This window comes from Saccoglossus kowalevskii, chromosome 8 (genome assembly GCF_978046115.1).
Source record: "Saccoglossus kowalevskii chromosome 8, keSacKowa6.1, whole genome shotgun sequence".
NCBI classification, from domain to species: Eukaryota; Metazoa; Hemichordata; class Enteropneusta; family Harrimaniidae; genus Saccoglossus; species Saccoglossus kowalevskii.
In genome coordinates, this window is record NC_140648.1 from 31572371 (window position 1) to 31588270 (window position 15900).

The window sequence follows — 15900 nt, forward strand, 5'->3', positions numbered from 1 at the left end:
TTTAGAAAAAAAAGATTTATGTCCGAGTTCAATTTGTGTTCATACATAATAAAGATAGATTGAATAGTAGTTACGTAATAGTACATATGGTGTTTGACTCTAATTACATAAACGGGTAACGTAGGATAGTGTGAAGGATTCAAGCCATATTAGTTAAAGGTTGTGATAAATTGGTTTATGTTTTATGTTTAAGTTCCTCTTTTTAGTGCTTCATTTTCATTCTGGCTTTGTTTGAAAGTTTTTATTTTTCGAGAAGTTTTATTGTTTTTTTGTTTAAACTTTTATTTTCGTCATTGCCGTTCATTGTTATTATTAAGGAAGTTTATATTTTCCTTTCTTTTATATTTCCATTTCTGTTAATAATGTTATATTTTCGAAACATTATTACATTAACGTGATTGAATCGTGTTACACAAATGTTGTCTTTGTTTCCATACAAAGTGAAGTCATGCCGAAACATTCAACGTGTGCAACTGTTTGCCAAATCATTAGACTATATGTCTTCAAACTTAAATTCAAATTGACTTAACAAAAATAGCTGTTTGTCAGTTGTAGGCTGTAAATAGCATAACAACTCGGGCGGAAAATAAACATATCGGCTGCACCTCTATGTGTCCGATGGTAACTTTATTCTTACCAAATAAAAATGTCCTTTGCTGCACAATGAGGTATATTCGTTCTATGACGTAATGACCTATGCTAGCGCGCATGCGCTAGTACGTGTTGATGCATATTTAACCATCAAAACAAAACTCCAGGTTTATTACACACCATAATCAACATTTAATATAGAGCCAATATACACATACTCAATATTATCTATAACCACTTTATGATCGCAACTAAAATTAACATAATCACTCGCACGTAACCTGATTGACTAACGTAACTTATAATAATTAATTGTTTGTAGGTGATTGATCTTCTTAATGATCTGTACACGGTGTTCGATTCTACAATAAAGAACTATGACGCATACAAAGTGGAGACCATAGGAGATGCGTACATGTTAGTATCAGGATTACCTATACGTAATGGGGACAGACACGCTGCGGAAATTGCATCTGCGTCAATCCATCTGTTAGAAGAAATTAACAGATTCGAGATCCGACACAAGCCAGGTGAACAACTGAGACTGCGAATCGGAATCCATTCAGGTAGGAATTTAATCACAAGCATATACTTAAATTTACTCTGCAAAGTGTGCGTACATGTACTCCTAGATAAGTGTGGATAGCATTTCGTGTGCTGCGTTTCTGCTTAGTATATATGCGGCATTTATATTGCGTGTGTCTGCATTATAGTATTCGAATGCATGTCATATAATGTGGGCTAGAGGCACTACACTACACTACACTACACTACACTACACTACACTACACTACACTACACTACACTACACTACACTACACTACAGCACTACACTCCACTACACTACACTACACTCCACTCCACTACACTACACTACACTACACTACACTACACTACACTACACTACACTACACTACACTACACTACACTACACTACAATACACTACACTGCACTGCACTACACTACACTACACTACACTACACTACACTACACTACACTGCACTACACTACACTACACTACACTACACTGCACTACACTACACTACACTACAGCACTGAGAGTTTTAGCAGACATGGAAATAAAAAGAATTCTAGTAAAGAATTGTCAATGATAAAAAGTTTCGTATCTGTTTACGTCACAGGTCCAGTTTGCGCCGGTGTGGTAGGATTAACCATGCCAAGATATTGCTTATTTGGAGATACAGTAAATACAGCATCTCGAATGGAATCAAATGGGCAACGTAAGTCGAAATACTCAAAGAATTGATATACGCCTCATTATTTCTCAAAGAATAGACGTACTCCTCATTATATCTTATATAACCAACATATATCAATAGAAATATATAATATGTCCAATCGTATGGCCTTAATGAACCTATTTAGTAATACATGAATACATACGAGCAGTTGGAGGTAGAAAATCCTAGCATAATACACATAAAACATTTGCTGATGGATGCTGTGAGACGTTTCGAGAATATTTGGCATAATTGGGAAGTATATTTAAAGATATTGTACTCGACATCAATTAATGTTCTCTCAATTCAGCAATCCCGAGGTTATTTGTACAACTGACATCCATTATTTAGAAATCAACTTATGATACCCGACTTAATAGGTAGACTGATCTTAAGGTTAAACTGATACGGTATTCACATGTGGTTCTATTGATTCCAGCTCAACGTATCCACTGCAGTCCGACTTGTCGCGCACTTCTCGTTAAGATTGGCGGGTATGACATTGAAGAACGTGGTTTGGTGGCTATGAAAGGGAAGGGAGAGGTTCTCACCTACTGGATTAATGGACAAGACCCTTCTTATAAGAGAGAGTCAGTCGTGTCAGCACCCGACATTCAACCAGAATCCGTGAAAAATGAACCAGCGTTTGAGATCAAGGCTAAAGACACTTCGGCAGAGGAAAATGTGGGTGTGGGTGAAACGATTGAGCTTAAGCATGAACCAATTGTTACGGTAGACGGCACTGGAAAGACACATGAACCACAAAAAGCATGGGGCACTGCAAAGCCTTCTCCAATGCCTTCAATTGAAGAACCGACATCGGAAACACAGATAAGTCTTCCATCAACTGAGGTGCCGCCGAATACCCCAGAGCAAACAGGCAATAGTGAGACGGGTAATGGCAAAGCCAAGGTGGATGACGTCGACGAGACTAAACAGAAACACAAGAAGAAAAAGAAAAAGAAAAAGAAGAAGAAGAGTAAAGACAAAGATAAAGATAATAAAGACAAGGATGTTGATAGTGATGACGTATTAGAATTAGAAGAACATCGACGGATAAGCACCGACAGTAGAACAGCGTTATTGGACGGGAAGAAAGATGCTGTAGCGAACGGTCAAAGCCAAAAAGTTTCAACAACAAGCGACCAGATTCCCCTTATTGATATAATCGCTCCAGGTTCCACCGTGTCGCAAACCGTACAAGAAACGGATCCCGATAGGACAAAGCAAAAGGACAGTTTGACAGACTCGGGGGTAGGCAATTCCAGAGAAGGATCAAACCATGAAGTCCCAATGTAATGGAATTTACAGGTTAAAACTGACACTAGTAAACAATAGTAATATACCGTTTTGCACATTTGGTGACGATATCACGATTTAGAGAAGTATTATTCAAATTCTTATATATTCCCTTTTAATTTAAGAAAGTTTAAAAACTTGAAAAAAAAATTAATATTTTGTGATGCAGACGAATGGAGAATAGCAACAATTATACATAGCAACACGCAATGTCGATGCAATAATTAAAAAAATTAACATCAATTTGCTTGGCGGCGTGAGACCTGCTTATGATAAGCATATTGCCTTATCCTGAAAGTTCCCTTATACCAGTATTGATGAGCATGAATTCACGTTTCATATAGATGTGTAAAACTGTTAACCCGTTCTTGTAGAGTAAACTTTTGCACTTGCTGTCACCCTGTATTTTAACCTCACCCTTTTGCTTCGCACGTGTTATAAACGATGGTGATCTCAATCGTAACAAAACGGCGCTACACTTTCCCATGCACGCCCGCTCCCATTTCCCACCTATCGCACCCGTGGCTTACGGTATAGACATCGGAATAAGGGGATCTATGTGTTAATATTATATATAACTATAAGCGCACTAACTCAATTTTCTGTTCCTAGATGCTGACTGGAAGCCCCAACCTCGCCAATTCAAATGACGCAGGTGTCAGCTAACGAAGTATCGCTGGGTGATACCAGTCATGATCTGTTTGTTGGGTAGAACATTACTCATGGCATTCAATCAACTTATTAATCGACCAAAGAAACCGAGGGAAACACTGTGTTTATTCAAGTACAGCAGATCATCCAATCAATTAATGTGCATACTTACAATATTTCCGTCCATGGTGCTGGATTCGTTTGAACAGACATGGATTGTATTTAGACGGACTTTGTAAATAAGTGTAAATAGAAGAGTTTTATGCCGCATCTTTAACTACGCATTTTAGTTGAACTGAACGGAGCAGCCTCGAGGGAACATTACCTACGTCGATCGCGGTCTATATACAGTCAGATTGGATCGAATCACTCCCAGATTAACTTTGAACTTCATAGTTCACACCACCTTATCACATACTAACCCATCACCATATATACCAATTACCCGTTCACGCCCCCCCCCCATAGCAAATGCAATACAGCAAAAAGTCAACGCAATCTTGCCAAACTCTATGCTTTTTTATTACAATTATTCGGTTCACACGGAATAATAATTGACATATTTTCACTTGGCACGTGTGATTGGCATTGCACAACAATCTTAAACGGCACAATATATGAATGCAATAATTCCGACATCCAGTTTTGTTATTTTAAAACTGAAAACTTGTAAATGTAAAAATGTAAAAAAGTAATGACATTTTTGTGTAAATTCCCTTCTAGATTATTAACGTATGTGCATTAATGTATAAATTTAATAAAACAGTGAAGTTACGTTTTTTATAAAGATGAAACGAAAACAATCAATATAACATTATCGTTATTTTTTTGTAACAATATGATGAAACTCAGTGTATATTCTTGTATTAAGTATTTTGAATAATTGGGTGGCGTGTTGCACATAATTGGTTTATGGGACGTTCACGCAATTAAATTGTGTTATAAACTAAAATACTTCTTACACTGAAAATCAGAAAGTATAATCTAAAAATATGTTGAGACAGCCCGTTTGAATTGTTCATGTTATAAGTTATTATTTTGTGGTCATTGCCGTTATTTAATATCACACGTCACAAGGGCTCATTTTACAAGACCTAAATTTGATTGTAGACTGTTCATTATTGTAAGTTTTTTCCCGAGGTATGTACAACATCGTCATACGTATGTGTTCAGCGTATGAAACTTACATGATTGTAGATAGCCAATCAGCAACCCTGTATCATTAGCCGTCCAATTTTGTCGCTCGTGGAACTTTGAAGACGAATTACTAATTTTACGTTCAATGTAAACAGCTTTTTTATGGTATGTTGTGTTCATGGCGTTCCATTGCAAACACACAAGATTGTTTCACTTTAATCGATAAAGTACACCAATTGCACTTTAGATGACGTCTTCTAGTAATACGGAATGTATATTCATGGACCTGTTTTCTAAGGTCTCTGGTATATTTACATAAGAGTTTTACTATTTTTATTGTATTAACATGATACAAAATAATTCCGGGGTGCCAAGTTTATAATTTGGCGTGTTCATTCTGATTTTAGAAATCGTTCTTCCACCTTTTCGCACTTTATGTAACACTGGTTAAATCGTAGTCATGCAGTTGTTACATGTGAAGTTATTTCACGTGACGTGGACTTGACTTGACTAATTTATATATTAGGTCTGTTGCGAATTGAGTTTAGACCAATCAAATCGTCTCTATTATATTGCCGTTGTTCTGAGTTGACCGTACTTTGGTTCCATATACCATAGCATATCCAGGTCACGGCATATGTAAGAACGAAATTCTAGGACAGCAAGGGTGCGTTAAGCATTGTATAAATGACCTGATTACCGATAAAAAAAATTCAAATTCTCATAATAATAATAACTTTGGCGAGATTGAGTTGATATTTGTGTTATTATCTAAATGTATATAATAGCTCTATAATACTACAAAAAAGCTATTCCATTGTAACCTTACACTCAACTGAACCATCCAAGAAATAATATCGTTTTATTTTTTTTTGCAAGTATGTAAATACAAAATATCTATCATTAGAATATTAATCAATTATTTATATTGTACTTCGTAAATGAAAAATGTTTTTTTTTTAAATAAATGGAATAAGATATATTACACAGAAAAATCGAGTTTTTTTTTTTAAGCGCTACTGCCGTCATGCGTGCTCTAATGTTCCGTGATCGGCGTTGTATGCGATGCGCGGGAATCGTATCGAAGAGACGCGATGCGACGAATGCAGTGTTGCATTGATACATAAAACGTAAAACCTAAATATTCAAAGGACTCATAAATTAACCATAGACATTACGAAATATATGGATAAACAGCGTGTAGTGAGTGTCGTGTCTTGCACCACTCTCAGCCACGTGTCTCATTATCCTGGCCGTGTACTAATATTTATTTCTGAAACTTATCTCCTTTGTCTCTATGCAAATTTGTGCACATTTATACATTCACGCCATGAGACTATAGTAAAATATCCTAAAACTGACTAAAACGCGCTATCGTGTTTGCACGATCCACACTGGGTGGCGTTCTCAGATTATATATTTTTCATGTTAATAACTTAGAGTATCATTCGTGACTAGAATAAAAAAAAAACAATTACGAAATGTGTTTACGTACTACCATAACCGACAGGACTAAAATACCCTGACTGTTTTATGACAGACACACGCGGTGCATTTAATTACCGACACAGAAGTGAAACATACAAACTCAATTATTGGATACTCGTAAGCGGAATATGAATTACATCATATGTAGATTGCCTTCTGATTGCACTATAGGTTGCTAGGATACCATATACAAACGACAAGCCGGTTAAAATTTAAGATCGTGAAACAGGAATTATTTTTGAATAATTTCGCATTTTAGTGAAGTTTTAAAACAAGTGCTATTTTGTAAAACAACGCCTGTAATTTTGATGGCATCTGTAAAATATACGTATAAGCGGAATAACGGTATAGGATTGTAATTGTTGTCCCCACTTCGCAAATTTAACATTGCCGTGTGCTTCAAGTATTATTGTACCGAGGACGCACCGTCGTCGCGACAAATAATCTTCAGTTAAGATAACTGGAGTCAGTTCTTGTCATCATTTCAATTTCAATGTACAACTTATTGACGGCTTTTAAACATTTTATACGTATTTCGTGAGGCATGGAAACCAAATGTGGTGTTACGTCTGAATGACACGAAAGTGGGTTTTGTATGTACGATTTATTCTGCTCGTAATGTACGATGAATGGAAACCAATGTAGCGTATCGTGTGGTTGCAACAGATGTTGATTCAAGTACCAATATATGCAATAAAACGTCGTAAAGTTGTAAAGCGCCGCTCGTAAAATCAATAAGACATGTACCCGAAATGCCTCATGGCTGCAATATTTAGTATCAATTAGTTTCAAACTTAATGTTCTAATGTGACGTCTTAGTCACACCCCAAAGCATTATTTACTCTCAAATTCCAATCAAGATCCGCTTAAGCCTGGCCTGCAACTTTTATTTATAACATTTTTAATGTTACAACACAAAATATATTTTTCTTTAAGATTATACGCGCTTTGTTACATTGCACGTTGCATGGCGTTTTTTTATGGCACATTACAGGGCGTTTTTTATATGGCACGTTACATGGCGCTTTGTCACATGGCACGTGCACGTTACATGGCGCTTTGCTACATGGCAGGTTACATGGCGTTTTTATATGGCACGTTACATGGCGCTTTGTTACATGGCGCTTTGTTACATGGTGCTACGTTACATGGCGCTACGTTACATGGCACGTTACATGGCGCTTTGTTACATGGCAGGTTACATAGCGTTTTTTATATGGCACGTAACATGGCGCTTTGTTACATGGCACGTTACATGGCGTTTTTTTATATGGCACGTTATAGGGCGTTTTTTATATGGCACGTTACATGGCGCTTTGTTATATGGCGCTTTGTTACATGGCGCTTTTTTATAGGGCACGTTACACGACGCTTTGTTACATGGCACGTTACATGGCACGTTACATGGCGCTTTGTTACATGGCACGTTACATGGCGTTTTTTTATATGACACGTTACATTGCGCTTTGTTACATGGCACGTTACATGGCGTTTTTTATATGGCACGTTACATGGCGCTTTGTTACATGGCACGTTACATGGCGCTTTGTTACATGGCACGTTACATTGCGCTTTGTTACATGGTACGTTACATTGCGCTTTGTTACATAGCACGTTACACGACGCTTTGTTACATGGCACGTTACATGGCGCTTTGTTACATGGCACGTTACATTGCGCTTTGTTACATGGCACATTGCATGGCGTTTTTTATATGGCACGTTACATGGCGCTTTGTTACATGGTTCTTTGTTACATGGCACGTTACATGGCGCTCTGTTACTTGACACGTTACATGACGTTTTGTTATATGGCACGTTACATGGCGCTTTGTTAAATGACACGTTACATGGCGCTATGTTACATGGCACGTTACATGACGTTTTGTTATATGGCACGTTGCATGGCGCTTTGTTACATGGATTGTTACATGGCGCTTTGTTACATGGCACGTTACATGGCGTTTTGTTACATTTCACGTTACGTGGCGCTTTGTTACGTGGCACGTTACATGGCGCTTTGTTACATGGCGTTTTTTATATGACACGTTACATGGCGCTTTGTTACATGGCACGTTACATGGCGCTTTTTTATAGGGCACGTTACATGGCGCTTTGTTACATGGCACGTTACGCGGCGTTTTGTTACATGGCACGTTCCATGGCGCTTTGTTACATGGTAGGTTACATGGCGCTCTGTTACATGGCACGTTACATGACGTTTTGTTATATGGCACGTTACATGGCGCTTTGTTGCATGGCACGTTCCATGGCGCTTTGTTACATGGTAGGTTACATGGCGTTTTGTTACATGGCACGCTACATGGCGTTTTGTTACATGGCACGTTACGTGACGCTTTGTTACATGGCACGTTCCATGGCGCTTTGTTACATGGCGTTTTGTTACATGGCGTTTTGTTACATTTCACGTTACCTGGCGCTTTGTTACATGGCACGTTATGCGGCGTTTTGTTACATGGCACGTTACATGGTGTTTTGTTACATGGCACTTACATGGCGCTTTGTTACATTGCACGTTACGTGGCGCTTCGTTATATGGCACGTTCCATGGCTTAGCAAGATCCGGTGTGTAAATGAAATTATTGTCACATGCGCTGTGTATCCGTCCGTCACGTGGTATAACTGTAAGAAATAGCCTATACAATGTAATGTTGAGCTTTTTTTCGATTTGGTCAGATATTTCCGGCAGATGTTCAATTCATAAAATAAGATTTGTCAAAAATTAAATGGTATTCAAAAGCAGTCTTTTTCCGTTGTAACTTTTCACTTTTATATCTTCATTCTAAGTAGACGTTTTCACGTTTACGTAAATCACAGGTGTGCCATTGTTTTGCGCACTTTTATACGGTGATTTGTCGATATTCTTCAACATTAGATGAGTCAATGAATATGGTCTTCATAATTTACCGCGCATTCTTTTTTTCCATATTTTTATCTTTTTTTTCTGAAGTATGTGGGTTTTTAATTAATTTTTAAAATCCAAGCCAAAACTGTAAACGGTCTTTCACTATAAAAATGAATTCTACAACTCTTAACGAGTTATAACTACGTCAGGATTAGAGCAGGGCGCAGATAAGTGATACAGAGAGGATAATCACGTTCAATGAATAAACAATTTGTCACGCAAAACACAATGATGCATATTATTCACGTAACTCACTAAACTATGGAAACCATATTCACGTCACGCTTCGCAAGCCGCATGGATACCATTTACCTCAGTCATCAAGTGTTCATCAGAAAGAAAATTAGATTTTAAGAAGATAAAAGATAAACCGAGATTTATGGAATGCGATTTTATTAGTATCAGGCAAAACCCAATGAACGATGTTCAACAGAGCGTAGCGGTATGTGCATAACACAGAGGTCACGTGGTCCATTTGTTATATAATGCCAAAGTATCAGATTTGACATTTTATTAACTACTGGGTAATACTCCCTTTCGCGGTAATTATAGCACGCAATTCAAAATGTACTTTTGACATTTCATCATAACTACTTGCAGGTAATAAACAAATATGTGTATCAAATCGATATGTTGGACAAAATCTCCGTGCCTCGTGTTACGACCGTGAAGCTGAACCGAGAAAAAAACATCAATAAGTGTTATGCGGCGATGTGGAAGTGTAGTTTTCTCAAGTGGTTAGTACCCCGGATGTAACATATTCACAGGTTAAATTTAGGTATAAGAGAAAGGTACAATTAGTAGTAACTGTTTCCGCCAGGTACAAACTACCATTAGTGTATTTGGGGTTTGCCCGGGGGGTTTGCTTCTCATCATAATTTTGGTCTGTTTCAAATACGCAAGAAATGCGCCACATAAACCGAACGGTGAGCATTCTAGGGACGTAGTTTTAGCAATTATGATCATGATCTTTAACGCAAGTATTCGAAAGCATGATAAATGTTAAAGGGCAGTAGTCGTCACACAGCGCATGCGCGTCTTTTGTATTGATAAACATTTATTTCCCACAATCACCTGAGCTTTTTCTAATGAAATCACGAGCACGAATTTTGACCTGGGCGCCACTTGCACTAATTACCGCCATTGTCTCCTTCGATACCTTCCAATCACCAAAGAAATGACCTAATTAAAGCTTGGTAACCTCTCAGTTTGTACTCATTGATCTGCGCAAAGTCGGCATCCTTGCATACCCCCATGTCTCGCGCATGCTTGCGTGGCGCGACGACCACCGCCAGACCTGGGGTGCATTATTGAAACCGAGGCTCTAAACAAAACACGTTACCATGATCATGACTGTTTTGTCCTCGCACTTTCATTACATTTAACAAAATGACAAATAATCTTATTAGAAAAGACGTTTACATGCCGCTGGTGGTGTTAGCTAAAAACATCATTAAGACCATTACTTATTTGCTTTGCCGACGACCGCCTGTCGATGTCCGCCATCTTTAATCACGACAATCACGGTCCCGCGATTGAGTGTAATCGAACACGCAATCACATTTGCCTTCGGTTAAATTACTGATTCTATGTTTTCAGGATTTGACAAAGATTGTCACGAATTATCACGGGAGGGCGCCAACCTCTCAGGGGCAGACAGATTTTAGCATAATAAAAAGAAAACCCGTGATAATTTCTTCAAACACTTTCAATTATAATTTCAAATAAAATTTTCAGAAAAGTTACCCTTAAAACATGTCATTATCAATGATATAGTCTCCGTTCAGTTGTTAGTGATTGTGTATATTAAATGTATTAAATGAAATTAACGAAATGTATTAGGGAATATTCAGCATGGGAAAATATGATGTCACTTCAAATACGTAACATTTTATCCATGCAGCTCTATTCAAAATAAAACCTCCTGGAAATAGGATCATTCTCATATCGGACAAAATTGTATAATCCAAACGTAAACAATTTTGAATCAAATAACAAAACAAAACATGAGTTTTGTACATAACAAATCTGTTAAAATTACAAATCATCAAATGTGTCACGTGTTATTTGGTAGTACTGGATAACATACTTAAATGCTTGCCATAAAATTTGCTATTCTTAGTTTTTTCTTTTCAGTTTCAAGAAAACTTTAAAGCGCGGTGGTCGTCGCGCTGTGCATGTGCGACATTTGTGTTGATAAACATTGATTTTCCCGCAATCCAATGCGCTCTTCAAATGGAAATCACACTGACTTGCACTGAATACCGCCGGCGACTTCTTTGATACCTTCTAATCACCTAAAATATCTAATTAAAGCTTGGAAAGGTCTCAGTACTCGTTGATCTGCACAATGGTCCAAGTCGCCATCTTTGTTTATACGAGTCCCATATATCTCGCGCATGCGTGACTCGACGACTACCGCCCTTTAAAGCGTTTCTGATGAAGGATTGGTTTTGTACTTCATCGGGGAGTCTGAAACGGACTAACTGATTAGATTTAAGTAGAGGTGTGCACCGGTTTCAGTGGAAACAATAAGGGATGGAAGGAACGTTAACGTTGCCAGATAATTCAAATGTTATAGACTTGATTGCCATTTGAGACAAAAAGCAATCGATTAGATTTTGGAAGAGATCTTTTGTTTCGCGAGTTAGGATAACTCAAACAGTTCTAAATTTTCATGAAAGTTTTGAAACGGGCCTCTCTTCATTCAATGTTAATTGCAACAATAAGGTATAGGCATTAGTATTAGAAAGATGTAACATGCTTCTAGCCAGTCTAATTGCTTATTAGTCAAGGCCAATTACTTACATTATTTGTATTAGATTTATTCAACATTGACCTTTTTATTAATGGCCCAACCCTCGATTGCCAGGTAACGCTAGGCATGATATATAAAATAGTATTTAAATCTATTCAACCTAATTTTACCATGCTGAAGGCAAAAGCTCCAGACGGTATAATGTGCACGGTGCTCAGAAAGGCGTCAGGTATTGTGGGTAATTGGCAGTGACTAATGAACAATTAGACTGGTCTCCATAGTTATGTCGTTATTAGCCAATTACTACGACTATTTATTTTTGTACAGTTAAATATCTGTCTAACTTGTTAGAGAAGAGTGGAAATAGTCTGATTTAAGAGAGAGGGGCTAAACAGGCATCGCACGATCCTACAGCAAATAATGTAAAACTGAATGTATATAAATTTAACTCAAACTATTAACTTGACTGAACAGGCATTAGGTTTGATGAAATTCTTACAGAACACCTGAACACTGAAAGTATATTTAGATGATTAGATATAAATTAGAACAATGATGTCCACATTGTGTTCCTGGTTGTGGGGGGGGGGGGGAGGGGGGTCTGTATTTATTCATGTATGCAAGTCTGATTGTGTCCAGGATAGCGCAGCTTAGCTGACTGGCAACTGATTTTACCTTTTGCATGACAAGTAAACATATAGATTGTTTTACAAACCCAAAAAATAATTGTCATTCTGGCTTTTTAGCATGATAGCAACAACTAGCGTGCCCGCGAAAAAAATCACAGATTTCTTTAGCGGTCACGTTAGTTTTCGCGATCACGCCAAAAGACTTAAAACAATTAATTATTTCATTTTGTAAAAACAAGAAGCCCCGACTTTGCCAGTCTAGTAAACATACTGTATCCCACTATTGCCAGAGCATGTGGACTGAACGCAGGTTCCAATGCATTCCCCTTGTTACCAGAAGGCAGTCTCAACCATTCATTGGCGGCGGCACGGAAGAGCATTGGATTATCTGAGCCTGAAACTCAATGCATCTCTTACCCTGGAAGATAGTCGTACTACCTTCCATGCCCCTATCTAATGCAAAGACTACCAGAAATGGTGACTTCCTTGACCATGCAATCAGCCATTGACTCTGCAAATTTTGGCTCATAAAAGCTTGCTGATGTGCCTGTCAACAGCACCTTTTGTTGAGGTAGGAAAAAGACTGTGTCGCACCTTATCAGAACCCTGGCATGGCTGTTCTACAAGCTCTGTTGTTCTACAAGAACATTGTGGAGGCAAAGTTGGGCAACACACACACACATGAGACAAAATGTGGCTAATTGAGAAAAAAGTAGTTTGGTTCTGGGTGTTGAGAACATGTCAACTTAACTTCATCAAACAAATTGTTCACAAAAACATTTAAAAATATAGAATTGAAGATATTATCACGAAATGAACAAAACTGATAGAGGTTCATCCAAGGTACCTTAATACCAAGTAACCATCACTTATATGAAGAGCTCCGCTCTGTCATCTAAGATGACAGCTGAGCTAAAACGCCAGATTTGAGACTGATTATGGAGAGTAAATTCCACTCTTGTCTAGTTAGATAGATATCTAACTATTAGGGTTATACAAACCCGTTTGTTTACCTAATCATACCTACCAGAAAATCTGTGAAAATAATAAATTTCAGTTATTAGTCATTAGGCTTAATTACAGATTACAGCTCCAAATGGAAATCATCAGAAACTATACCCGGGTCCAAAGAAAACACCCTAAGGTAGCATTTTTTATCTATGGAAAAGGCGAGTTCATAAAAGAGGCACATCTGTCACTAATTGACAGTGCCCCTATCTCTGAGCGCCACCTATCTGATGCCAGAGCCAAAAGAAAAAAACTGTTTTCATAGTGACATACTTCATGTCCACCTTATCCATAGGTTCTAAGGGATGCTGTAACGCCACTAGGACTAACGACAAGTCCCAGGATTTGTTAGCTCCTTGGTGCGCAGCCTCTTCAAGTGGAAAGACTTAAACAGTTGTTGCATAACTGAACTCGAGGCCAGTTTCAGTCCAGCAGATTTTGATAAAACTGGGAACAGAACTGATATCCAATAATCGTTGATATAGATTTTCCTTGATCAAATAAATACAAGAAAAATCGTCTACCTCGCTAATAGAGGGACTGAGATGATCAACCTCCTTTCTGTTACACCAATCAATGTTAAGTCTCCATCAGGACTCGTACAAACGTTTGGTGCCGTCCAACTGTGCTGAAGTGAGGAACTTGGACAACACTGCAGAAGAGCCTTGCACTTGCACAGCTTCATGCATGAAGATGGAATACCTCGGGGCTCATCGGTAGAGTGCCATCCGGCTGGGACAACAGATCCGGAAGATCCAGCAATTTCACTGGGGACAGCAACATTGGGAGCCAGACCTTCACTGGCCAATTGGTCGCCACCAGTGTCAGAAGGCAGGTGAGCTCGAGTCACAGTTTCTCCAACAATTGGTGCACTAGTTGGAAGGGTGGCAAGGCGTCTATGTGACTCAAAGAAATTGATAGAGCATCTGTGGTGAAAGTGCTCGTCTTTGGGAGAAGTGACACGTGCGTTGGGAGCTTGGCGTTCTGGTGATTGGCAAACAGATCTATCCGGGGCCCATCCCAGAGAGAATCTGCCACTGGGTGTTCTTGAATTGAATACGTCTGGAAAGGGTGTCCGCTGCGCTGTTGCGTATCCCCAGAAGATGGTGAGCCGATAGCTCCTTGTTGATGTACGACACTACTGAGGTGTTGTCTGTCTGAAGCAAGACTCTGTGGTGGTGTGCGACCTCCTGAAAATGTTTCATAGACAGTAGGATGGTTCGCATATGTGGTTGGCCACGCCCCTTGGACTTGAAGGTCCAACAGATGGCTGCCCCATCCTTAGAGCGAAGCATCTGTAATGAGAGTCAGCGAGGGATTCGTTGAATCTAGGGGCATTCCCCTTTCCAAGTTCCAGGCGTGCTGCCACCAAAGAAGGGCTGCTAAACCTTGGTCTGACAATTGAACCCTGAATGTCGGGTTTCGCATGTAGACCCTGTGGTCCAGCAAGCTGCTAACAAAACTAGACGACGAACTGAAGTCATTTTGGAAGCCGATACCGCCGACATGTGTTGACTGCCGAGCTCTGTAAGGGGGTTGCTCTGCATCTGAGAGGGGCGGACAAGCTCTTGCTCTGTGTCGAACTGCATACCCAGAAAAAAATAGGTTGCAGGACGGTATTGGGTTTGAAATATTTATTAAAAATTCATTCGAAGAGCATTTGCGTCAATCACACGTGCCGGATCATTCCCCACCTTGACCTCGTCCCTCGAAGAAGACCAGAGGGAGGATGAGGAGTCAGAGGAACAGAAGACCGAAGAGGAATCCAATACACTTGAGACACTCTCCTGCGCCAAGCTGGTATGTGCTGCATAAGGGACGATCATATGGGACTCCAGCCTCCAGCGTAAGAGGATGAAGACGAGGAGACTGAGCCCAAGGACTCCGGAGGGGGGATCCATAGTCGTACCACCATCCATGCCCATGCAGTGAGCAAAACCTTCAAAGAGACTTTGCAGTAACCTGGTCCCAGAAACGCCAGAACGACTACCACCAAAGCCATGTTTCTTGGGCCTTTTCTGACACTTCAAAAATTTATGGAAATTTGGAGGAAGGGGTGTAGGATGCTCCCTTTCAGGCAGTATTACAGTCCCTGCCCCTCTCACCAGACTCACCCCCACATCATTCTGCATCCTACCCCGCGACTGCAAGAGGGTGTTCACTTTGGAGATC

The 15900-nt window shown here is 39.2% G+C and overlaps 1 protein-coding gene across 1 annotated transcript in view; it reads left to right on the forward strand.

Moving 5' to 3' along the window:
• LOC100313627 (guanylate cyclase) overlaps nt 1-5915 on the forward strand; it is a 64043-nt gene extending 58128 nt beyond the window's left edge. The window contains exons 17-20 of the mRNA XM_006811702.3: nt 914-1157; nt 1735-1833; nt 2273-3087; nt 3745-5915. Of these exons, the coding sequence (XP_006811765.3) occupies nt 914-1157; nt 1735-1833; nt 2273-3087; nt 3745-3798 (1212 nt within the window). The 3' untranslated portion in view covers nt 3799-5915. The remainder of the gene's footprint in view (nt 1-913; nt 1158-1734; nt 1834-2272; nt 3088-3744) is intronic.
• Nucleotides 5916-15900: the final 9985 nt, after the last annotated feature.